The 23,665-nt window shown below is 39.4% G+C and overlaps 2 protein-coding genes across 3 annotated transcripts in view; one reads left to right on the forward strand and one right to left on the reverse strand.

Annotated features, from left to right (window-relative positions):
- Nucleotides 1-4,739: 4,739 nt before the first annotated feature.
- The window catches only part of LOC5503221, a 29,962-nt gene continuing 11,036 nt past the window's right edge, over nucleotides 4,740-23,665 (forward strand). The window contains exons 1-16 of one of the 2 annotated variants that reach the window (XM_048732882.1): nucleotides 4,740-6,734; nucleotides 6,951-7,019; nucleotides 9,250-9,361; nucleotides 15,040-15,105; nucleotides 15,249-15,314; nucleotides 15,663-15,728; nucleotides 16,323-16,388; nucleotides 16,507-16,572; nucleotides 17,015-17,080; nucleotides 17,657-17,713; nucleotides 17,805-17,870; nucleotides 19,600-19,665; nucleotides 21,142-21,204; nucleotides 21,298-21,432; nucleotides 22,848-22,913; nucleotides 22,993-23,061. In XM_048732882.1, coding sequence (XP_048588839.1) covers nucleotides 6,962-7,019; nucleotides 9,250-9,361; nucleotides 15,040-15,105; nucleotides 15,249-15,314; nucleotides 15,663-15,728; nucleotides 16,323-16,388; nucleotides 16,507-16,572; nucleotides 17,015-17,080; nucleotides 17,657-17,713; nucleotides 17,805-17,870; nucleotides 19,600-19,665; nucleotides 21,142-21,204; nucleotides 21,298-21,432; nucleotides 22,848-22,913; nucleotides 22,993-23,061 — 1,088 coding nt within the window. In that variant the 5' untranslated portion in view covers nucleotides 4,740-6,734; nucleotides 6,951-6,961. Of the gene's footprint in view, nucleotides 7,020-9,249; nucleotides 9,362-15,039; nucleotides 15,106-15,248; nucleotides 15,315-15,662; nucleotides 15,729-16,322; nucleotides 16,389-16,506; nucleotides 16,573-17,014; nucleotides 17,081-17,656; nucleotides 17,714-17,804; nucleotides 17,871-19,599; nucleotides 19,666-21,141; nucleotides 21,205-21,297; nucleotides 21,433-22,847; nucleotides 22,914-22,992; nucleotides 23,062-23,665 lie in introns of both variants that reach the window. The other variant, XM_032371568.2, reaches the window with a different exon arrangement.
- Nucleotides 11,171-13,239, reverse strand: LOC116610898 (tigger transposable element-derived protein 6-like). Its single transcript, XM_032371569.2, has one exon. It carries the CDS (start codon nucleotides 12,579-12,581, stop codon nucleotides 12,123-12,125), a length of 459 nt encoding a protein of 152 aa, XP_032227460.2. The 5' UTR covers nucleotides 12,582-13,239; the 3' UTR covers nucleotides 11,171-12,122.

Here is a 23,665-nt window from a genome sequence, read left to right on the forward strand (position 1 = left end):
ATCATTGTCATTATTATTATTACTATTACTATTAATTACTATTATCATCTTGTTTGTTAAAAGGTTTTAATCTCTAATTTTGGCCGACAAAAATCTTCTTTTATTACTGATATTTAAAACAGAATACCACTTTGTTCGACATGTATATAGCAGAAATAGCAAAAGGAGCATTAATACCGCGACCTATCATTTGGCATTTCCAGCCATGTGTAATCCTGGTCCTGGTTCCAGCGACTGAGCTTGCTTTAGTAACTCAACAGGGTTTTCGATGTCATGGACTTTTTCGGATGATATGCAACTTTCGATAACTGGCTGTAATAGACACTGGATGACTGGATGAATGTTTTTCTGCCTAAGGTACCACATTCCCTGATGTTTCTGGGGCAGCTCCTAACAACTTTCACTCAACTCCATGTTAGCGACGGTCTTGTATATTTCATCAGCTGTTTTTCTCTCCAATTATCCCAAAGTTCATGATCACTTTTCCATCCAATCCCGGTCGGTGCATTAAGTAATCCTCCTGAGACCATGTACATTTCAGTTTAGTTTCAGTTTCTTGTTTTGTCACTTAATACATTTTTTTAAATAAAGATAATAATATAATAATTTACATAGTGTGACAAGGAGGACCGTAAGAAACCGCAAGGCTTATACGAGACGTATAATACATATTTGATAGTTCGGACAGTCAGATTAATTATATAAATATTTGTTAGGAGAGCTTTCATATTTTTTTTCATACTTAAAACATACACACACACAAACACAAATCGAGTCTTTAACTTATTACAAAAAGAGTTAAGCGTTTTGGCAGACTGAATATCAGAAGACAATGAATTGAAATATTTAGGTCCCTGATGTCTTAACGCAAACTTATGTATATTTGTTCTAAACTTTGAAATATAGAACAAGTTAGAGCTTCTCGTGTAAAAATCGTGAATTTGAGAGTAATAATAATAATAATCTTTATTGAGGAGAGCTTTTTCATTTAAAATGATTTTCAAAAAGGACCTCGACTTATAAATAATAACAGTAATCTATAAAAAATATATGGAAAAAAAAATTAAGAAAAAAAATATATTGTTGATATATCGTTACATTAAAAAAATACTATAATCAAAATACCTAGGTTAAAATTTGAGAAATACTACGTTTAAAAGTACAAATATTTGTGCATCTCTTAATGTCCTGGCTAAGTGAGTTAAAATCCTTGACTGCATGGTACTCAGTTCTTTGTTTGCCCCAGTTTCTTTTCACACTAGGGAGCCTAATATTACATTTGTTTCTGGTATTATAATTATGTTGATCTTCGGGTTTTAACAGATCCATTTCATGCTCTACGAGACCATTTAAACATTTAAAGACATATACACATCTTCTAAGAAAACGCCTCTTTTCTAGAGGTAACCACTTAAGTTTGGCTAAAGCGTCTGTTGCCGACGAGTACAGTGGTCTATTAAGTATTATTTTTGCAGCCTTGTTCTGGAGGATTTGTAAATTTGACATGATAGTGACATTATGCTTATCGCCCCAAACTAAATCAGCATATTCGAAAAGGGGCAGAACTAGACTATTATAATAAAGAAGTCTAGCTCTAAAAGGCAATAAATGCTTAATGCGCCTTAGAAGACCGAGTCTTTGGTTGATTTTGCCAGATAAATATTCAACATGCTCTGACCATGTCAAGTCGGAAGATATGAATACTCCAAGATATTTGAAATTACTCACATTAGATACATTGTAATTTGAAATCGACACAGAAAGTTTGATTTTACTCTCTAGTTTCCTGTTGCTGCCTAAGAGCATACATTTCGTCTTTTCCAAATTTAGTGTTAGCTTGTGATCGTCCATCCATTTAGCAACGGCCAAAAGATCTTGATTGAGGTTATCGCTCAACTGCTTAGAGGAAGAACCATAACAGTAGATCACAGTATCATCCGCATAAAGAGAGGCACAGCAGGACTCCAAAACATCGGGCAAGCTGTTTATGTAGATGACAAACAGCAACGGGCCCAAGATGCTTCCTTGGGGCACCCCGTGAGTGACTGGAAGTTCCTCGGACAATGAATTACCGCAACATGTGCGCTGTGTTCTGTTGGCCAGATAAGAACGGAACCATGCCAGGGAGTTCAATTGAAATATCCTGTTAAATGTTTGGGGAAGTAACCTATTTTTAAATTGATACATTAACTTACCTATTTGAAATAAAAATAAATAATTGAATTTCAATATGTTTAGATTCCTATTTATCGGATCAGTGTGTGCATCATAGGATGCTCCAACAATTATACGTATTGCTCGTTTTTGAAGCATGAGAATACGATTTAAATTAGATGGATAAGTGGATCCCCAAACACTAACACAGTATTGCAAGTATGGATATAACAAATAATAATACATCGTCAATAGTGATTGCTTTGAAAGGCAAAAACTAGCTTTATACATAATTCCTACAGCTTTTGAAACCTTACGCGCGACATTGGTAATATGTGATAACCATGTCAAGTGTTCGTCAAGAATAACACCTAAAAATACTGTTTCTTTGACTCGCTTTATGTTCTGATCACCTAAGGTGACCTTTATATCAAGGTTTTGCCTATTTTGCTGTGGCCTTAAGATAATACAGTTTGATTTTTTTATATTTATAGATAACTTGTTTGCACAAAACCAATCTGTTAATTTGGTAAGTTCATTATTGATTGTGAGACATAATGAGTCTAAGTTTTTATGGGAGAAAAATATACTTGTATCATCAGCAAATAAAAGTATGTCTAAGGCGGTTGAAACGCTACATATATCATTGATATAAATCAGAAAGAGAAGCGGCCCGAGCACGCTGCTTTGTGGGACACCGCACTTCACTAATTTACGACAAGAAGAAACGCCATTAAAATTTACAAACTGCTCTCTATCTGAAAGATAACCTTCAAACCATTTGAGAGGAGTTCCACGTATTCCATAGTTATGCCTTTCTAGTAAAATGCTATGATTGACCGTGTCAAACGCCTTTGACAGATCAATAAAAACGCCTAGAGTATATTTTTATAATCAATAGCACTAGATAGAGTATCGTATAAATAAAGAAGTGCAAGAGCTGTCGAATGGTTCTTTCTAAAACCATATTGGTTATTTGATAGAATATCATATTTAATCATGAAATTATATAACCGTTTATACACAACTTTCTCGAAAAATTTCGAAAAAACTGTAAGACGTCTATAGTTTGCATAAAAAGCCTGATCACCAGCCTTAAACAGTGGTAAAACGCGTGCCACTTTTAACTTCTTTGGGACTATACCAGACCGAGTAGATAAATTGATAATATCAGCTATTGTTTGGAAATGATATCAATATTTGGCTTTATAATATCCATGTGTATATTGTCAAACCCAGCAACTGTGCCAGGACGAAGGCTTGAGCAGATCTCAATGATTTCTTGGTGATCAGTATCAGGAAAAAATATTGAATTAAGAATATCATTGTTCAGAAAACTAGAGAAACATTTATCAGAAGATGGTACTTTCTCCGCTAACGAGGGACCAAGATTTGTGAAATAATCACAAAAACCATTTGCAATCTCCATCGGATCGCTGACTTCACGGCCGGCAACCTTAAATGTAGAAGGCAAACGTGAATTACTTTGACGACGATTAATACCAAACCATAAGCTTCGTCTGGATCGCCTCTTTCACTTTAGCTTCTGAATCGGCTCACGACTCTCCTGGACTTTCGGGTATTCCGGACACACGTATATTATTACGTCTCGACTGGTTCTCGAGATACTCGAGAGCGTCCTTTACTTTAACAACCTCGCTGTCAGTCTCTTTAACTTTCTTGTTGATAGGCCCAAAGCGTTCAACCTCACTCTGAGTGAACTCAAGGCTTGCCTTTAGGCCCGAAACCTTCTCTACCAGGTCATCGACCCGGCTACTTATCTGCGATACCATTGATTCAAATAGGGATCTCATCATGGATTCCTGGACGGCCAGAAGATTTTTCACGGCCGCCATTGTAACCAATTCCTCGTCCTCGACGATAGTAGTCGGACCGGGAGATAAAGAATCAGTTCGGTTCTTCGCTGCCTTTTTTGATGACTTTCTCGACATGATTAAATACAAAGACGCAACAAATTAAAAGAGCAAACTAAACAAAATGGAAATAAAAAATGACTAGTTATGTTCTCCCATCAATGCTGTACTTTGATAAGTACATGTACAGCACCTCTAGCGTGTTACATTCCGTTAAAGTGTCGTCTACCAAACATCCTTTTAAGGAGTGACCTCTTTGCCTTGCGTCTCTTCACTTGGTGTTCTAATTTTAGTACCTTCTTGTCGGTGCTTTTTAAAATGGCTTCGTAGGCAATGACTTTCCCCTCTAGCGCCATGCTTTTTTTCTTTATCTCACAAAAACTTTCCCACAGCTCTGCTACTCTTGACTAGCCAGGCCCGTACCCAGTATTTTCGGAAAACGAAAATATTGACCTAATTCTTGCGGGGTGGGAAGGGAATATGTTCTCTGATAAAAATCTGACCATCCCTGAAAGAACAAAAGGGATTATCCACGCATCCGCCTCGATTCCGTGTAACCCGAGTAAGACCTTCCCGACGACGGGCTAGTGATAATACACACTGTCTCATAGCCATCCCCTCCACACCCCCCCCCCCCCCTCCCCGAGTTCCCCGGAGGCGTTAGAACCCCCTCAGTCCCGGTTCAACTTCGCCTACAATGCATTTAGCCACATTAAAACTAAAAAATCAACGACTCCTTGATTGCCTCACGTATGGTTGTTTCACCGTCTACTTCATTAGGAAGCAGCATATCCCGTTTAATATAACTGAGTCCCATTTCATGTGCTCCACACTCTCCTTACACTTTAGAACGGCGAACTAGATCTCTTTGTCTTTGGTTTTGTCAGCTTGTTTAACTAGGCTAGCTTCCTTACCACGCCGTTATTTCGGATAAGCAGGAGCTGCTGTTCGGAGCTGTTCGCTTCTGTTCAGCCTCAGAGAATTTTAAAAGCTTCCTCATATATATTCGCTACCCGCTCTGAGTCCTTAGTTTCGTTAGCCATGTTTGGCGAGGATTGTAGCGTTTCACCAAAATAAGAGAAGTGAGACAAATGAAGGAAGCTCCTTGCTGTGTTTATTTGAGCGTCTCATTAGAGAACTGAGAACCAAGTGGCTCATAGGCTGATTTCTTATATAGTTTCTAAAGGATAAAATCATCATCATTCTTCAAGACGTCTATCTCGAGATGTTCAAATTCTTATAATAGATTTAGAACAAGATCGACCCAACCTAATATTGCTTTATTTCAAAGGCGCATTGTTTAAACCCAATTTATTCCTTACATCATATTTGAGAGGGGTGTAACATTTTTTTTTACTACAGTCGTCTTTTTTTTTTTTGTCAAACTTGAACCTTCGTTTAATTATCCTCAATTGGTTTGGATTTACCCTAGCAGTGCAATAAACTCCTAATCTTCGGTGTTTCATTAGGGAAATTAGGTCAATATTGTATGTGGGCGCTTTGAAAATGTATTTTTTTAAGCCAGTTCTTTTAAATGGACGCGCGGTACCTTAAGGCGGGCGTTAAACCGCCATCCAATGAGAAAACTCCGAGAAGCACTAGAAGTCAAAAACAGACAAAGAGACAAACGCAAATGCACATTAAATCAACAACGATGCATTATTTATTTACTGGCATAGTGTTTATCAGTATTTTCTCGGTGGTGGTAGGTAGCATAACGAACCACTATGTTTTTTTTATTGTCGTTGTAATCGATCTAAGGCTGTTGCAGATGCAGTATTGGAACATTCGAAACTTATAATTGCCACCACGTGACCACTATGTGTGACTGAAATCGGAACTTTAATGGAGCTCTACCTTATAAATACTAGCAGTTAGGGTTTGTTTGTCAACTTTTAGGATCATCTTGGTCTCCTACCGGTATTTTCGAACTTGCTTATCATTTTGGTGTTGATTGTGCTGGTCAAAAAGCGATAAAAAATCCCAACCCTATGTGTGCAATTAAAACTCGTAACTACGCAAAACAATTCGCATGTTAATATATCTACTTCCAGTCTATCCAAGTCATTTATCTGAAGAATTTCATAATGACTTTGTTAATTTTACGCGGGTACGTAGAGGGTTTGTGGTTTAAAAATATAGAAAATGGTCCCAGCCACTCATGATAAAAACGGCTGTTGATCTCGACAGCCTAGAATAGATACTTTTGAAAATTTTATATGATCTTTGATAGATTGCAGATTTCTAAAAATATCAGACAATCAAATCTAAAGTGGCATTTTTCGTATTCTTATCAAGTAAGTAAACTCAAACTGTTAAACTGTTTGCTTTCCTTAACTTGAGTCATGGTCCGTCTATCAAAGTTTTATTTAAATATCGCCGGAAGGCTTCACCAGTATTGAACTGATAATGTGTTTTAGAGGCATTGAAAATCATTTCGTTCGACCTATTTAGTAGAAATGAGTTTTAGCTAACAATATAAAAAAGCGGAAAAAAACGAATCATTAATTGCGCCCGAGTGTTTTTTTTTCAAAGTCATGGAAGATAATTGTATATTAAAAAAGAGTTAATTGAAACGCTCTGCACGATATCAGAGGCATTTAGGATATAAACAGTAGATGGATACTGAATGGGAATATGCACCTGAATGCAGGGAGTCGATGCGGAATGCTTTTGATCTACTGGGCTGGTGATAAAGTCACATTTGTGAGTACATTCCCAGATTTTGTTTGTTTTGCGACTTACGTTAGACCCATATTCGCGCGATTAGTAGTCCTATCGTCCGTCCTTTACCTATACCAATAAACTTTGTCATGTCAAACCCATTTTTTTTTCTGTGCATACAACTTAAAACCTTACCAGCTTTTAACCTGTTAATTTTATTTTGTTAATAATACAATTGCATACGGCTTGTGTCCACAGTCCTCTCCGTCATGGTGTTACCATGGTTCAAGCTTCTCCTTATGTCTGAGCTTTGCATTATTGTCCAAGGTAAGAATCGGAGAACACTGAAAACCGTTTACATTGTCATTTCTATTGCCGTTTGATATTTGGAAATATAAGCCTTTGATAGTTAAGACGGGGTGTGTATGTCACAAGGGCTTTCACAATTCGCAAGTTTAGAAAAAGTTATTGTTATTGTCTTTTTTTTTGGCATATCCACAGATAGGATCTTTTGGTAGATTGGTTATGCCTTAGCGAAAGAAGTTTTGTGAAAAGTCTCGTAGAATTCCTTGAATGCAATAAGTGGTGGGCGTTTAAAAGGAACCTGCCCGAATTGCGCAACACGCATACATACATACACATTCCACTCAAGGACACTACTTACACACCTGCAAAAAGAAATCCTTCTCTCCTGTAAGCGAACACTTGTAAACGGACACTAAAGCTGTCTCGAAAAAAAAACTGAAAACTGAAAAGTATTCTGAAAACTCTCTTACTGTGCGAGAAATCTATGTTATATGCCTGGAGAAGGCAGATCTCAGTGTAAAGAAACAAATAACGTTCGTCTGATGATGGGGAAGATCAATGGAATCAAAATTGAATCGTGTTTTGACAAGTGTCGCCGAGAGCGCATAATTGATGCCTGGATTAGGATATCCTTAGGAAGCTTATGCCTTAATTTTTGGCATTCTGTTAAAGCCGGTTAAAGCATAGTACCTTGTTACCAACCTGTGACAGCTTCGGAAATTTTTCGCTAGAGCCGTAAAGAATATATAAGCTAGTATTTTCAGAAAAGTCTTCGATGTGGGTTGAGCGTGCGCATGCGCCTTCGTCACTGACGTCAATCGATCTTCTACGGTTCAGTCCAATTCAAGTTTTAAGTTTGTAAACAAAACAAGTAGAATGCTAGTAAAACTTTTGATTTCTCTTTGTCTCTTTGTTGTGGCCGATTCACGTCTCTAGGTTTTTGCGTTGTTTGATTGAATTTGTGCTGAAAGAGCGACTAGCCAAAACTGCGACTTTCAAGTCCGAGAAACATGAGATAAAGGTTCTGTTAGCTGGGTCTCTGTTTGCAGGGTAATAAGAAAAAATGCCTCTGTTCTAAGGTAAAAATAGAAGAGGATAGATTTCCACAAATTAATTTTTCCCATTCTTCCCAGTCAACTAAACTAAAAATCAAACAAACTCGTACAAACACATGGCCCCTACTTATTCATCGAATAGCGATTTTGCGCCTTTCTAGAGTGTTAACATGCACAAAACACATTGTATGACAGTAGCGTGATCAATTATTGCGGGAATTTTATTTTGTTTCCTGAAAGAATATGTTGATGTATGACATGCTAGCAAAATGTTTTTCGATCCGTACGATACCAGTAGTAGTAAAACTAATTTTAGTTGCACGTCGAGTCAGCAATGATACGTTAGTCCAGCGGTGCGGACACTTGCCCACCACCGCAGCGACCCGAGTTCGATTCCCACTAGTAGCGCATTTTTTTCTGTTTTTTTTATTTTATTATTTTTTTGTTCCTTTTTATAATAATAATGAATTATACTGTTCTTGGTGTGTCATGACATCGAAAAAAGGGATAAGGGAATTTTATGTACTTTCAGCATCATGGATGTGTTCATGTTATGTTCAGTATCCTGTATATGTTTTATGCACACAAGAAAATAACTAATTAGATACATCAATCACGAGTTGGCTCACAGAGCCTTTGGTTGTTTTTTTTTTCTTCGTGAGACAAACCAAGTACTGTATCTACAAAAATTAAGAAAAAAATTTCGTTCAAATTTATAAAAGAAAACAAGTGACCAAACCGCCGAACTAACGTTCGTTTGCTGAACTGGCAACTGACTAAAATAAATTTTTATACAACTTGTATTGAATCGAACCGATGAAGATCGATAAACGTCGGTAATAAATGCTATGCACATGCGCACGCTCAATCTACATGGAAGGCTTCTGAAAACCTAGGGTAAAGATATTTTACGGCTCTCTTTACACATTGACTATTGCGGTTACCAAATGATCTAAAGATTGGTGTAGGGAAAGAAAGTTTAGGGATGATCCATCCAACAGTCGAGTGATGTAGAAGTCCCCCTAATTTATATTTTTTTCTGATTTTCCGTATGAAGTTTTTAAATATAATACAGAAAACACAGGGCATTGCTGTTCTTTTTGTTCTTTCTAATCCTTTTAGCCTTGCACATGTATAATTCATACTAGACACGTTCCGGAGGGACCTCTAGAGCTGATTTTGGTACTTTAACACAGGAAGCCAATCGAAAGGGTGTAAAATCGTGACGTGGAGGGGAGTCGAGTTGGACTGTGTCAATGCAGGGCTGACCTCAATACCTACCGACATACCTCCAAACATCACTTCCATGTAAGTCTTTTTTGTAAGTCTTTTTTGCTCATTTTAATAAGTGTTGCTAGGGAAAATATATAAATAAACAATTAAAATTGTTTATTTATATATTTTCCCTAGCAACACTTTATGGGTAGATACAAAACAGGGTATTGCAAAAGTTTGTCTCTTTTGGTTGTTATTTCAGTGATTTGTGAATTTGGTGTTTAAAAATATTAAGCTATTTGTGGTCTAAAATAGACCGAGACAATTTTAAACCCTATATTAGTCTGATAGGGGGGGGGGGGGGGGGGGGCAGAAAACGAGCGAAATCGCTTCAAGCAAGCCAAAACCGCTTTCACTTATTAAAAACGCAGACGGGTTTTTAGCCCACTAGGTCGATGTTATATAATGTTATTTTTATGATGCTATTATTTAGATTTTCCATGCAGAGGAAGGTACGAACCTTTGTTTTCGTTAGAAAACATTTTAGAAACATTTCAGCTTGTTATTGATATCTTCGCTCAGCCTTTCACACATCGCATACTCACAATGTTTTACTTATTTTTAAATAAAGTTTGGGCTTTTGCAACACCTTGTTATAGCCTATTTGGAATACCTCGTTTATCTTGAGGTCATCGTACAAGCAGGCTTGGGAATTTACTTCGAGCATGTTAGACAACGATGATGAAGGAGATTACTCCGGTAGAAAGCAAACAAAAATGGTATTCTTTCGATGCAAAAAAAAAAAGCGTAATCAACGCGCGGTTCCATTCATTTCTGTTCTGCGGATTGTAAACTTTACTTTACGAGTATTATATAGCCTGATTTTCAGCCGGCGCATGGGTCCTACGTTTCACTACACCCTCCCCCTTCCCCCTCAAAATGAAGAACACGTAGAGTGAAACGTAGGACCCAGGCCCCGGCTGAATATCTGGCTAAGTATTATGCCAATGTCTTGCGATTTTCTCCGAAACCACACCTCACTTATACATTCTATTTTCCATCCGTTCATGAATCAAGAAATTTCGACCTCACCGTTAATACTTTCCGGACATGTGTTTTACCCAAATTCGCGATATTAAATTGACGTGATTATATCAAGTAATAAGTACTTTCAAGGTTTCATTGAGAATATTTGTGTCGTATCCAATTTTGTAGGTAACGCATACATAAAAAAATATTGAAATCCACACAGATACTTAGACATATCAAAACATCAAAAAATATTTGTGGCGCTGTTATTTGATAACCTTGAGGCAACGCGGGCTACAATACTACCCTATTTTGAATAAGTGTTTGACAACAGATTACTATTAATTGAATATAGTAGACAAAATGTCTGGTATTCCTGTTATGCCATATAATTGTTTGCGCGCTCTTTTAATTGTTGAGTTGCATATTGCATTAGGCCCCAGATTTGAGAATGCCTGTTTTCCCTATTTTATATAGTCATTCAAGCGCTACTCAGCCCAGATGCGGATCTAACTTTCCACTGAAGGGGGGCGCCGTCTTCGTCCCCTCTCCCCCCCCCCCCCATCGTCATCTTAAAGCTGCATTGTCACCAGTTTACTTTCGGAGGTCCGACGGAAACCTAAACCGTTAAAAGACAAGAATCTATTAAAATCTGAGGTATTAAAGAGGCCATCCGCTCTAAATTATCAACCACATCCTCAAAAAACTTCCAATAAACACACTGCTTTCAATATTTTGAAATATTTTTCGCGTTTTCCGTTAAAAATAATCGGAGATTGTTACGTAATCGACCGGAAGTAAACTGGTGCAATGTGGCTTTAAGTCCACTATTGGACTACGAGGACGGGAAGAAGTCGGTTATACTTTTTTGTGTTTTTGGTGAGGATAGCTTCATCTCGTAAAGTAACTCATTTACTTTACATAACGCCAGCGAAAGCTGCTCGTGTCCATAAAATTGGGCAAAGTCTTTGAGTTGCTCCGCTAGCCGGTCGGCTTGCAATACCGTCTTAATGGCTGGTTCTTTTAGCTCTGGATCATCGTCGTCATCTCCAACGACCTGTACGTCAGCACCGACTTCTGAATTTGTTTCATCATGTAGGTCATCACGTAGGTCCTCTCTCCAGTGTGGATTCAAGGCATCAACTAGAAGCAAACAAACAAGTCTTTGAGTTGCTCCGCTAGCCGGTCGGCTTGCAATACCGTCTTAATGGCTGGTTCTTTTAGCTCTGGGTCATCGTCGTCATCTCCAACGACCTGTACGTCAGCACCGACTTCTGAATTTGTTTCATCATGTAGGTCATCACGTAGGTCCTCTCTCCAGTGTGGATTCAAGGCATCAACTAGAAGCAAACAAACCGGTATCTCTTCTTCGTTTGAGAGAAATGTGCTCGCATCACAGGAACCGCCCACTTGAAGTTCTTGTAGGGCTGTTAACTCATCCTCGCCTTCAAAGGGATCATCCTCCTCTTCCATTTCCTCGGGGAACAGCTTCGTTTTCTTAAAACATTTAACTATGGTATCGGGCGATACCTCGTCCCAGGCTTGCTTTCCCCATTCAATCGTCATAGCCACGTTAATACCTTTGGCGATGTCGCTGGCAGTCTGCTCTCCATCAACTTTGGAGCAGACATACCTCAGTAGCTTTTTCTTGTATTTCGCCTTCCAGTTTGCGATGATGCCAGCATCAAGAGGCTGCGTCTTTGATGTCTTATTCTTGGGGAGAAACTTGACAGTGATGTTTGAAAAACTATCGGCAAGTGATTGGGGGTGACAGGAAGCGTTGTCCATGGACAGCAGTATTTTTCTACTTTTCTTTTTCAGCTTTTCATTCAATCGCCCTAGCACTTCTTCCATGATTTCTGACGTCATCCAGGCTTTTGGCTTTGGAATAGTACCAGCATCCATACGGCCGTTTGAGGTTTTTCATGTTTTTGAAACATCGGGGCTTTGCGGCGTTTCCGATAACAATCGGATCTTCTTTCTCTCCAGTAGAGTTGGCAAAAAATGCCCACGCGTTTCTCTGCTTGGCCGACTTTCCTCCGTTGCAGCGCTTTCCTCTCTCATTCAAACTTGAGTCTGGAAGTCCTTTCCAAAAACTCCCGGTCTCGTCCATGTTCCACACATTCTCTGGCTTCCATCCTCTTGTGATTTCTCTTACTCGCTCATTCCAGCTTTCCAACGTTTCCAAACTCACATCCCCGTCTTCGCCAGCAGTGGCCATTCTTTGCATGTTGTAAATGCTCTTTGAAACATTGAAGCCAGCCATTAGAGGCGGTAAAGCCATCTGCACCCAACTCCTCTGCGATAATCAAGGCTTCCTCCTGCAACACCGGACCACTACCTGGGACATTAGATAATCGGCAAACTGTATACCAATCCCATAGAGCGTCGTTCACATTTCGATAGGTTTCTGTGCGAATCCTCTTTTTCTTACTGGGTCGGACGTTGGTTTCATATTTAGAGAGAATTGCCTTACTCTCCTTGAGATTTTCTGCGCTTGCGTCCTTCCGACACCAAAATGTTTAGCGACTTTGCGGTAGCCTTCATTAGGGTGATCTTTCCCGTAGTTAATCAACTCGACTCTTTGTTTCAAACTTAAACAGTTCCTCTTTGGCGCTGTAGTTTCCCTGGCTCGTTTGCGAGATTTGGCTTTGGAATTGCCGTCAGCTTCGGTATTGACACTATCTTTATTATTTTCACCGTCCACGTGGCTGGAACTGGTGGTACATGACCAACACTGATACGCAAAACCAGATTTCCAGTTAGGGGTTTCCTCAGCCAGGGGTTTACCCCACTCCGATCTGTTGCATACGGCTCTTTCGCAGATTAAACAAATGTACTTGGTTTCTGCTTTGCAACTTTTGCAAAATAGCACAGAAGACATATTTCACTGCTGCTTCGTGTCAGTTTACATCGTCCGACCTTTAGCTATAAGATTGACGGCCGGAAACACAGGGAGCTCACCACAAAAGCTTGAATTCTGTGAAATTTGTGTGTTTTGTCGTTTTTTTTTTTCTCACGCTCAGTAGAGTTCCCTAGTGGTTTCGTTCTTTGTTGTTATGCTGTTATCTGTAATTTGAGCAATACACGTGTTCAAAGCGGGCCGTTGCCTGCTGAGTCCGCGCAATGTGATAATGAGACGTGTAGAAACAATCAGTTCCGTTGAAGGCTTGTTACATTGTATTGTACACAAGCATGTCGAGATGGCTCTAGTTGTGAAGGTGGATTCATTCATTCGGGGATACCATGAATGCATGACCAAGCCCGTAGCCAAGGGGGGTTCGGAAGAACCACCCCACTCAACTGGAAGGTCCGCTCTTATGAAGAAAAATTTAGTACCACAGCGAGCCAGGGAGAGCTTTTTAATAGAAAAGGTCGGCTAAATGGGTAAACGAACCCCCCCCCCCCCCCGCCAGCACTAGAAGATGTTTACAAACTTATGCGGGAATCAACTAACATAGAGGATCCGAATGCTGTTGCAATCGTAAGATGGAAACGGTCACCCGAATACTCTAGTTGTCGATTACGAAGTTATCGGGCATATTCTCAAACTGATGTCAACGTGGGTTACCAAGTATCTCAAGAGACCTAAGAACTGTTGGAAAGTCGTAGTCAAAGGGAAGCGGGTGAACAGAGGTGGTGGCTATGGACTCGAGATTCCTTGTGAATACATATTTGAAGGTGACAGTTTTTCTTCTAGCTGGCTAAAGCGGAAATTGGTAATCGAGGAATTTGATGCCACTGATCCGCACAAGACCACACAAGTCTCAAAAGACGATTAGCAATAGTAATTAGATTAGACAGTTAAAAATATGACAAAATATAACGTGCACTATCTGTTGTCATGCTAACAAATATTGATGATGACCGTTTAATAGAGGTGAAAAACAATAAAATCAACCAATTGGGACCCTCCTTTGGTGACCGCGTCCGCTTAATAGAGGTGACCGCTCGATAGTGGTCAAATTTACAGTCAACATAAGAGGGAAAATTTGGGACTTTGGTAAATGACCGTTGTATAGAGGGGGACCGCTCAACAGAGGTTCGACTGTCTTACAGGGCAGGCCATAGGTTGCAGCGCTTGCTGGTGTAAGAGTGGGGCCTGGCGCGAGCTATTATTTTCCAGCAAGTGAGGCTCCTGATATATTTGCCTAACTCAGTTCTTTTTTTAGATTTTTGGTTTAAAACAAGTGTGTTCGGTTCCTATATTTAGTTTTGAACTCTTATTGAACTTCTATGTCTCTTCCTCCTTGCTACTCTTGACCGTAGCTTGGTAAACGTAGCTTGGTCCTGCGTTAGGCGCATTCGCCTTGCAGTGGACACTCGTGTTTTTTTCCTGCAATTGCAGGTCTTCGCTAGTGCTTGGTCTTTTGAAGGACGTTTCCCTTGCACTCGTTTAATGTGTGCGCTGATCTCGTTTCCGATGTTTGCAGGAGTAGCTGAGCTTGGGCTTCAAAGTGTCCTTGTTTTAAAAATCTGCCGTAGCGGATAATCTTCTCTAAACGTTTTCTTTTTTTCTTTCACCTCTCCTCGTGATTTTGCTTCTAATGTTTCGGCAATCAATGTTTGGTGTCAGGGAAAGACGCTAAGGTGAAAAACAACAGTACTTTCAGATGACCTTCGTGGCCTGTGAGATAACCATCCAGTGGATCGCGCCTATCTGGAAAATAATGTATCCGAACTTTGAGCTACCGGCTTCCAGATGTTTTTTTTTTCTGATGCCTTTGCCTTTTTTTTTCTAGGGTTATTGAATTTAACAACATTACCATAATTGAAGCTGGGAGTCTGCCTGATTCTTTGACGTTTCTGTAAGTTGATATATAGCTTATACTTGCCATTTTGGGTCAGAACTTTATTTATATGAACACACATTGAAATATAGAAATCCTATTTATCTGTCTCCTGTATAAGAATTGGGATTGATCAGGAATCTTTCTGGATTCTATTTCAGCAATCTCGGATCTAACAACATTTCGACACTGCCTATCGGAGTGTTTCCTCGAGGACTCACGAGTCTGTAAGTATATCGATCATTTGCAGTAAGTAAGGTATGAACGCTCAAATATAGCATAGTAAGAGGAGTCCAAGGTGGGCCTTTGAGTGTAGAGTCAATTTTATCCTATTTGCATGGGTAATGCACCGGTATAGCGATTAGGGAAGTTTACTTGAATGCTAAAGTGCAATCCTAGCCGTTTTGTAAATGTTTGGTTAGTTTTTCACTAAAGGTAAAAGGTAAACTTTTCTGCTCGGTAGTAAAACCTTGGTCATTTATTCCACCCATTTATTTAATGCCTTCATCGACTCTGGCAGTTCGCTTTCAGTGATCCATTAATGGCAAAGTAATGAGTTTTCTTTGATATTCCAGGAAGCTCTCTAACAACAACATATCTCTTTTGGAGAAAGGAGTTTTCCTAGAAGGGCTTTACTTTCTGTAAGTGTTTTGATTTATTTAATTTTTTATACATATCTGGACATACCTGGATACAATAACTCTTAGCCCGGCGAAAAAAACGAACAATTTTCAAAGCTCTGTAGACATTTCCACCAAGCTGTTCATTTTGCAGAACCTGAAAGCCAGATCAGGCGCGCACCCAGGATTGGCTGAGGTGGGAGGTGGGGAGGTGGTGCGCAGTCATGGGTATCATATGGAAAAAGCATAGTATTTGAAGATTCCTCAATACGAAATGACCCACTTTTTGGCCGCCAAGGGGGGGGGGACCCTGCGCACCCCCTGTGTATGCGCCTGTAGATTACTATAAGTGAGACTCTTATGAGGAGATGGACAGTAATAACGAGATGATGTGTGTTTCACACTTGCGATTCACAAGACGCCATGTTGAATCATTCACGTTTTATTCCAAATATGGATTAGCCATATAAGGCCTTCAACCGGATGTGGCAGTACCGGAATGACAACTCGTGACACTGACGCTCGACTAAGAAATACAGACGCAGAAATGATTGGACTGCAGTTCTGTTGCTCTAATGCCTTTTAATTGAACGTATGATATTTCTTATTCTTTAGTGACCTCTCATACAACCAGATTGCTACCATACCGACGGGTATCTTTCCTCAAGGAATACATACTTTGTAAGTGCTGCAGCATGATGGAATCTCTTTTGTGAAAAGACAGTTAGTTTCAGCGGACGGGTAATTACTAATTGGAAGAACAGAAAGACGGGATATAGTGTTCTTTTTTTTTTTACAGGCGGTTGGGAAATAATCTATTAAAGAGCCTGGTTAAAAACACCATTCCTAGTTCTACAATGGAACTGTGAGTATTACAATACAGCTGTTAAGCTTTTGCTGGTTAGGTAATTGTGCGTCCTAGAACTATTGACGCATTATTAATGATATACTTATGGATGTCTGAGCACTGAAATTGGTTCAATTTGGAAATTTTTTTTTGTTCAAGCTTCACCGAGTGAGAAATTAATTGTCTAGAGAATTGTCTCAATACTCTTTCTTGTGGCTTTTTTTGCTAACCAACCTTGTTAAAAATATTTTCCCCGGTCTTTTTCTGGACCTGAAAATTTTTGAGAAACTATTGTTTATTACCATAATGTAGTGCAGGCAAGGAATCGGATGCTGAGAATGGCGATCTACAAATGTTGTAATCTTAAAATAGAGAAAGAGATTATTCTTAAAAAATTGTATCTCCAGGTTTATCTTCATATAAGCCTCTCAGGTCTCATTCTTCATTTTCTACTTTGCAGAATGTTGCAGAACAACCGGATACCGTATATCGCGCCAAATGTGCTTTCGTGGCGAATTTTAACAGTGTGAGTTATACAAAATGTCAGGTTAATCTATTTCAAATAAGGTTGCACTGGGAGAATCTATGTCGTAACCCGCAGTGTTTCACAAGTATCAAATAAACTATAAAATAAGCGTAAAAAAAAACAAAGCAAAAGCATTCTTGTTTATGCACCTCTAAACGTTCACACAGCGTTCAGAGATCAGGATTCAGCCATTTATTTTTGCATTAGTTATTATTTGGGGGTTATTTGCCTAGATTCCCCCTCCCCTCTCTTCCCCCCACCCCACCCTCCCGCCCCCCCAAAAAAGAAAAAAAAAACACACAAAAAAGCTTTCCTAACCAAAACATATTTTCATTTATTACAAAACAATGTTAAACATTTCAAAGCCGGCAAAGTATAATGTTATAGTTATGAAAAAAGCGCGAGTGAATTTATGGTTTCGACTTTTTGGGCATGTTCTACAATAACAGATATTGTTTATCGAAGTTACTATCTACCAATAAACACGGTATTATCGATAACATTTTATTTGTATTTTGTGCCATGTAAATGCATTTTCTTTTTGCTGAATTGTTTTCGGTGTTTTCTATCTTTTAGTGAGCTTACCAATAACTTGCTGACGGAGGTTCCTAGTGGTATGCATCCTGTCAACCTGTAAGTACGACAGACAGACACACGCACACGCACGCACGCTCGCACGCACGCACACACACAAAGTAAAGTTTTTTGTTTGTTATTATTTTAGGAAGTTAGAAAATAACAGGATTTCTGATCTCGGACAGGGATTGATTTCCAGTGAAATAAAGCAATTGTAAGTATCGTATGTTTAGTTGCGTTGTAATCTATATGCAGACTATTAGATACTATGGTATTTTTAAGTTCAATTAAGTCTTTCATTACTATAACGTCCTGAGACGCTCGTAAAATATAGGCCCAACTTCAAAACGTGAGAAATGCAAACTAAACATCACCAGACCCGGATACTCATGGATTAATCCAAGGCAAAGACGACCTTCAAAAGCGCATCCAAGCAATGTAATAGAATTGACTCCATTTCAAAATATTAACCTTGAATTCTGACCAATTTGTAAACAAATGCTTAAACTCAGAAACATTCCATACAAAAAAAGACACGAAATTCCGTACTACAAATAGACAAGTAAAAACAGATCAAGTCAACAATAAATGCCTTTATTGCGCTCCGTCAGGTCCCATTTTACAGCAATCAGTCACAATAATCAATGCAAAACCTCCATTAGAATCGAGTCTCCATGTTTAGGCTAAATTGCATGCCTGCACTGCATCATGGGAGGCTTGGAAACACCTTGACAGAAAGGCGGGCAATCTCCTCCCCCAGAATCATAACAGTTTTTTTTTATAAGTCTCTTTGCCCCAAAGCCAAACAAAACATTTTCAGGTCCAAGGAACCCAGAATAAGCATGAAAACAATTTTAAATAAGGTTTGGTAGCAAAGATGTACCTCATTGGATATTATGAGGCCTTTCACTAGAAAATTCCTTGCTCACTTGGTTAAACCCAAACAAGGAGTTATCCCATTGAATCAACCTCAGCGTGCAAACATCCATAAGCACAGCATGAATTATGCCCAAATAGACTTCATGATGTCCTAAGGCACTCTCCAGGTGTGAAAAAGCTGTAATTGTTAAGCAAATTACAAGCAAAACTGTTGTAAGCAACAGGTTGTAGCAATGGGATACTCTTGGGCAATGTAACACAATCCGTCTTCAAAAATTGCAAAATAGGGCGGCAAGGGTGATCACAAACAGGTCAAATGACACCCCTGCCACAGAGGCTCTAGCTGAATTGGGCTGGCAAACTTTAGAGACCCAGCGAGCAAAGACAAAAGCCAAACAAATGTTTAAAGTTTTGCATGATATGGCTCCAAACTGTCTCACGGACCTTTTCAGCTTAAAGAAAAATATTACAAATTACAATCTCAGAGGCTCCTCCACCTCGCTACAGCTGCCACTCCCAAAAACTGAATTTATGAAAAAAAGTTTCAGCTATGATGGAGCTAAATTATGGAATTCCCTCCCAGAGGCTAGTCGAGATTGTACAAGTTTATCATCATTTGTCAGAGAATTAGAGGCTCACACTTTTATCTAAACAAATAATTAGTTTAGCGTATTTATAGTATTATATATCCACATAGATCAAGTTTTTTTTTTTCTTTCGTTATTTATTTAAATACTTTTACTTATAGTTATATTTCTAATTATTATAGATATATATATATATATATATATTTTTTTTTTTTTTTCCACACGCCCCTTGTGGAAATCAGCTGTTGTTGACGGGGCAAGCGTGTCTTAAATAAAGTCTATCTATCTATCTATCTATCTATGCCGTCGCTAGATTAAAAAGACACCGCAAAGCAATTGCTGGAAACTTCAAGGCTTACCGTCTTGGGTCAGCGGTAGCTTAATTTAAATGGTAGTGTTGGACTTGAAATATACTATAACGTTTCTATCCTTGGGCTCGTTTCTAAAAGCCATAATCTGAAGTACGTCTTTTTACAGATATCTCAAGAACAACTTGGTGTCGACTTTGCGCAATGGAAGTTTACCGCCAAATATGTATACTTTGTAAGTCTTTGACTTAATACAACTGACTGACTGACTGACTGACTGACTGACTGACTGACTGACTGACTGACTGACTGACTGACTGACTGACTGACTGACTGACTGACTGACTGACTGACTGACTGACTGACTGACTGACTGACTGACTGACTGACTGACTGACTGACTGACTGACTGACTGACTGACTGACTGACTGACTGACTGACTGACTGACTGACCCACAAACATTTGAAACACTGGATATATTTGTCTTCCTTAGTGCGTGTAGGATATAAAATGCCGATAAACTAAGTAGCGCCTAGTACCGCCAATGTAGATTGTCAAAGAAGGCCAATCACGCCGCCATTTTATGCTCCCGCTCAATGCCGGGTCACACAAAGCATCCATTTCCATCGGCAAATTCAAGCGAGTAACCAAGATATTTTCGATCAAATATCATCAATAACATATCACACATTCTTAGAATTAAGTTTCCTTGCGAATAAGCCGCTATATTTTCAATGATAAACCATGAGCGAATACCGACATTCTTTAACATCTGGCCAGTGGTCGCACGACCAAGACCCCGTTGTTCTTGCTTCAGGCGCCATGGCTGTGTAATGAGCGTGCATGATGTAGTGCAGTAGCGCACCTCCTGGCTCAAATTTGCAATTATAATCAGAACACTACCACGCTAGCAGTCACAAATTATAAGCCTCCTGTAAAATTGCTTATCTTTGAGCATCAGTTGGTTGGAATAAAGCTATTTTTGCACAGGTAACAAGACAGTTGTGTCAAGGGATTGATATGTTAGTGATTTGCTGTCCACTAACGTTTTCTGTACAAAATTTCAAATTTTGCGCCATTCGTTATCTAACGCATCTATTATGGGCTGTGATGAAAATGCTCGTCTTTTAGAGCGAACACAGCTTGGTATAGCATTATTTTACTATAAATATAACTATTTTAGGTGGACAAGGGACAGACTAGAATTGACATTAAATAAGGTTTTGAATAAAAAAAAATTGAATTTAGCGCAATTGTTCTGAAATATTGTGCATTGAGGGCTGATTGATAACTGATTGTTCCTGAGCCCGGGGGTGGGAGGAGCTTTTCCTTTTAAAGTGGCACCTCGTGTTTAATCTTTTTCTGTGGGCCACCAAACCATACCCCTACCCACTCCCCCGACCGAGCGTTTACAACTGCCACCACCGAAATAACAAAACGGGTTTTTTTTATGCCTTTGCAGTATCTCAAAGGGACGTTTATTGTCTGATTTGGCTACAAAAAAGTCTGACTTGTGGATTTATGACACACCAGAGTGATTAAACTTATGCTTTATATAGTTTTTTCTACAAATAGCACGTCTATTAAGAACCGAAAATGGACTTTCAACCGTTGTGTGTACGTGTTGGGGGGCGTTTGCGCCCCCTGCATCCCCCCCTGGGTACGGGCCTGTATTTATGTGGTTTTGTTGTTGGTGTTTTTAATGACAGGGACGTGAGTGGTAACGCAATCGAGGAGATCGAGGTGGGATCCATTCAGCAGCTGAGATATTTGTAGGTTTGGAAAAGATTCTACTCTTCATTCTGGTACATTTTATTTTGCATTCATTAAGACACACCATAGCCAATAATCTTTTATTTCGGTAGAAACATGGAGTACAACAAAGTTAAAGTTCTTCAGACCGGCCTACTCTTCTCTTCCACGTGTATTATTTTGCTTATAAACGATAATGAGCTAACTGAGATTCAGCCATGGTCACTACCAAACAGCCTTACTTCCATGTAAGTCATAGCTACTAAACTAGTAGTTATTACCTACCATCTAGGTAGTAGTTACCAACTATTATTACGTTTTTACAGTGGCAGCTATACCTGTAAGAGCCCTCTTCTATGTTAGTCTAGTCGTAAGCAGGGGCTCCCAATCCAAACTCGGGGACTTTCGGCACGTAAACAACACTGGAAAAATTTGAAATACCGCAGCCAATTCTTTAGCCTGCGTGTGCCTGCTTTGGCTTATGCATGGAAGATAAATCATATGGTTTTGCTTCTATGGCTTTAATTGCATGCTCGAGGATCCAGCGTCCTTTGCGGTAGTGACCTTTGGAAGCGCCCGCAATGTACGCTGGATCCCCGAGCATGTTTTCAGTAAGGATCTCGAGTTTTTCCTGCTAACAATGCCTGCATCATGAACGGGCCATTGTTTTCTTGGCCTTCCTTGAACGCTGGATTGTTTCACTTTGGTTTACCATTATTGACAATCGAGTACGCGTGGAATTTAGTATCACGATAAAGCGTGCCATGCAGGCGTGTGCGTCTAATACGAATCCCGGTCTTTCAAACAATGGGAGCACTAAAACTATTTGCGCCACTTCCAAGAACACAGTTCTTAGAAGTGGCTCACCATTTATGCTAGAAGGATCAGGTCAAAACAAAAAAAAAGGGCGATTCTACCGTTTACAACCATACAGAATCCTAGACCAGGTTCACTCAAAGAACTCTGATGTAGTTCTCATAAATCTGGCGAAGTAGCACTTCCATTGATAAATAACTTTTTCCCCTTCTCTGACTATGCCATCTACATGGTTGCGCTTGCCTCCTCCCGTCACCCGTCTCTCTTAATTAGCGCTTTGCGCTAATTAAGGCCCTATTAGCCCATCGTTCCTTCCATTAGCAGACAGCCTATCACTTCTGAAGATAATTCAGGGTTTCCAAGGGTACCTATAGCTTCAAAAGTGTTCTTCAGATGGTCAATGTTTGCCAGCCTGCTCCAGCTCATGACATCCTTCCTTCGGGCAAGGTCTGCATGGGAGAGACTTCTTCTTTTGAGCAGGGCACTTTGTTCTTAACTCAACGAGCTTTCTTTAATATAGGAATAGAAGTGCTCCATCGCGCTGTCTATTGCTAGGAGTTCTCCCCTTCTGTAATGATAACTCTTCTTATTTTTTTCCAAAGGCTTTCTTTGGGAAGTTTCTCAACAGTTTTGTCCAGGATTGTAGCTCCGACTGATGTATTGAGTTCGAAATCCGTGCGATGAGGCCGTCGACTAAGCATAAATATCATGGCTTTGCTCTTGCCTTAAAAATAACTTAGCAAATTTGTCGCGTTTCCTAAGAGAGCTGGGATATAGCCCATAAATGAGTGGCAAAGTTGTTAAATACATAAGTAACAATGTTTTTTTTGTGATTATTTTAACCTAGGGACGCAAGCTCAAACCGCTTGGAACGGATTTTACCTAATTCTTTAGCTTTCACATCTTTAATTTCGTGAGTATTACTAAACAATAAATATTTCTAATTCTAACGCTATAACCAATAGAGTATAATATTTCTGCGTTGCTTGCAGATTGTACCTTCGGTCTAATAAGCTTAAGAAGATGGAAATGGATCTGTTGCCCAAGTCATTAACTATGCTGTGAGTTTAGACTTGCAAAATTGATGTTATCACATCATAGCCTGGCCTGAATTATAATCTTTATCGCTATCATCAACAAAAGTACATAATACCATGATCACCTCGGGTTTTTTTCTGTTTTCTCGGGACGATTACCAGCGACATTCCCCGAAATTCCCTCGAAAACAATTGATGGTTCTAAACTTCCCCATGCATTAACAATGTCCCTCGTGCATTAATAATGAGGGAAGTTTAGACCCTCGCCAAAGGCCAGAGTGTTTGATCTCGTGATACCACAAATCAGACAAAATGTTCGTGTATCAAAAATTTTCTTTAATATGTGTACTGAATATATCTGTTATAAAGCCAATTTATTGTAGTTATGTTGTCCTAGACTGATTTGGTTCCGTTTTAGCTGTGATTCGTAACAGTTTAGGCGGTTTTCCTCCCTCATCTCGGTTCACCTCCTCCCCACTCGTAATGAAATGCAACAGGAAGCTCCACGCCCTGGCAAACACAACTTCGGCTCTTCGAGGCAACTTTTTCGGCCGGGCCACAATAGAAAATACAATGCAATGCCATGGCAACTGCTGAGACCATTGTATTCTGTATTGTGTCCAGGCCC

Source organism: Nematostella vectensis, chromosome 9, assembly GCF_932526225.1.
Source record: "Nematostella vectensis chromosome 9, jaNemVect1.1, whole genome shotgun sequence".
In the NCBI taxonomy this organism is placed as follows: Eukaryota; Metazoa; Cnidaria; class Anthozoa; order Actiniaria; family Edwardsiidae; genus Nematostella; species Nematostella vectensis.

Coding starts and splice junctions, on each gene's coding strand:
- LOC116610898 (XM_032371569.2), bottom strand. CDS start 12,581: ATGGCTTTACCGCCTCTAATGGCTGGCTTCAATGTTTCAAAGAGCATT.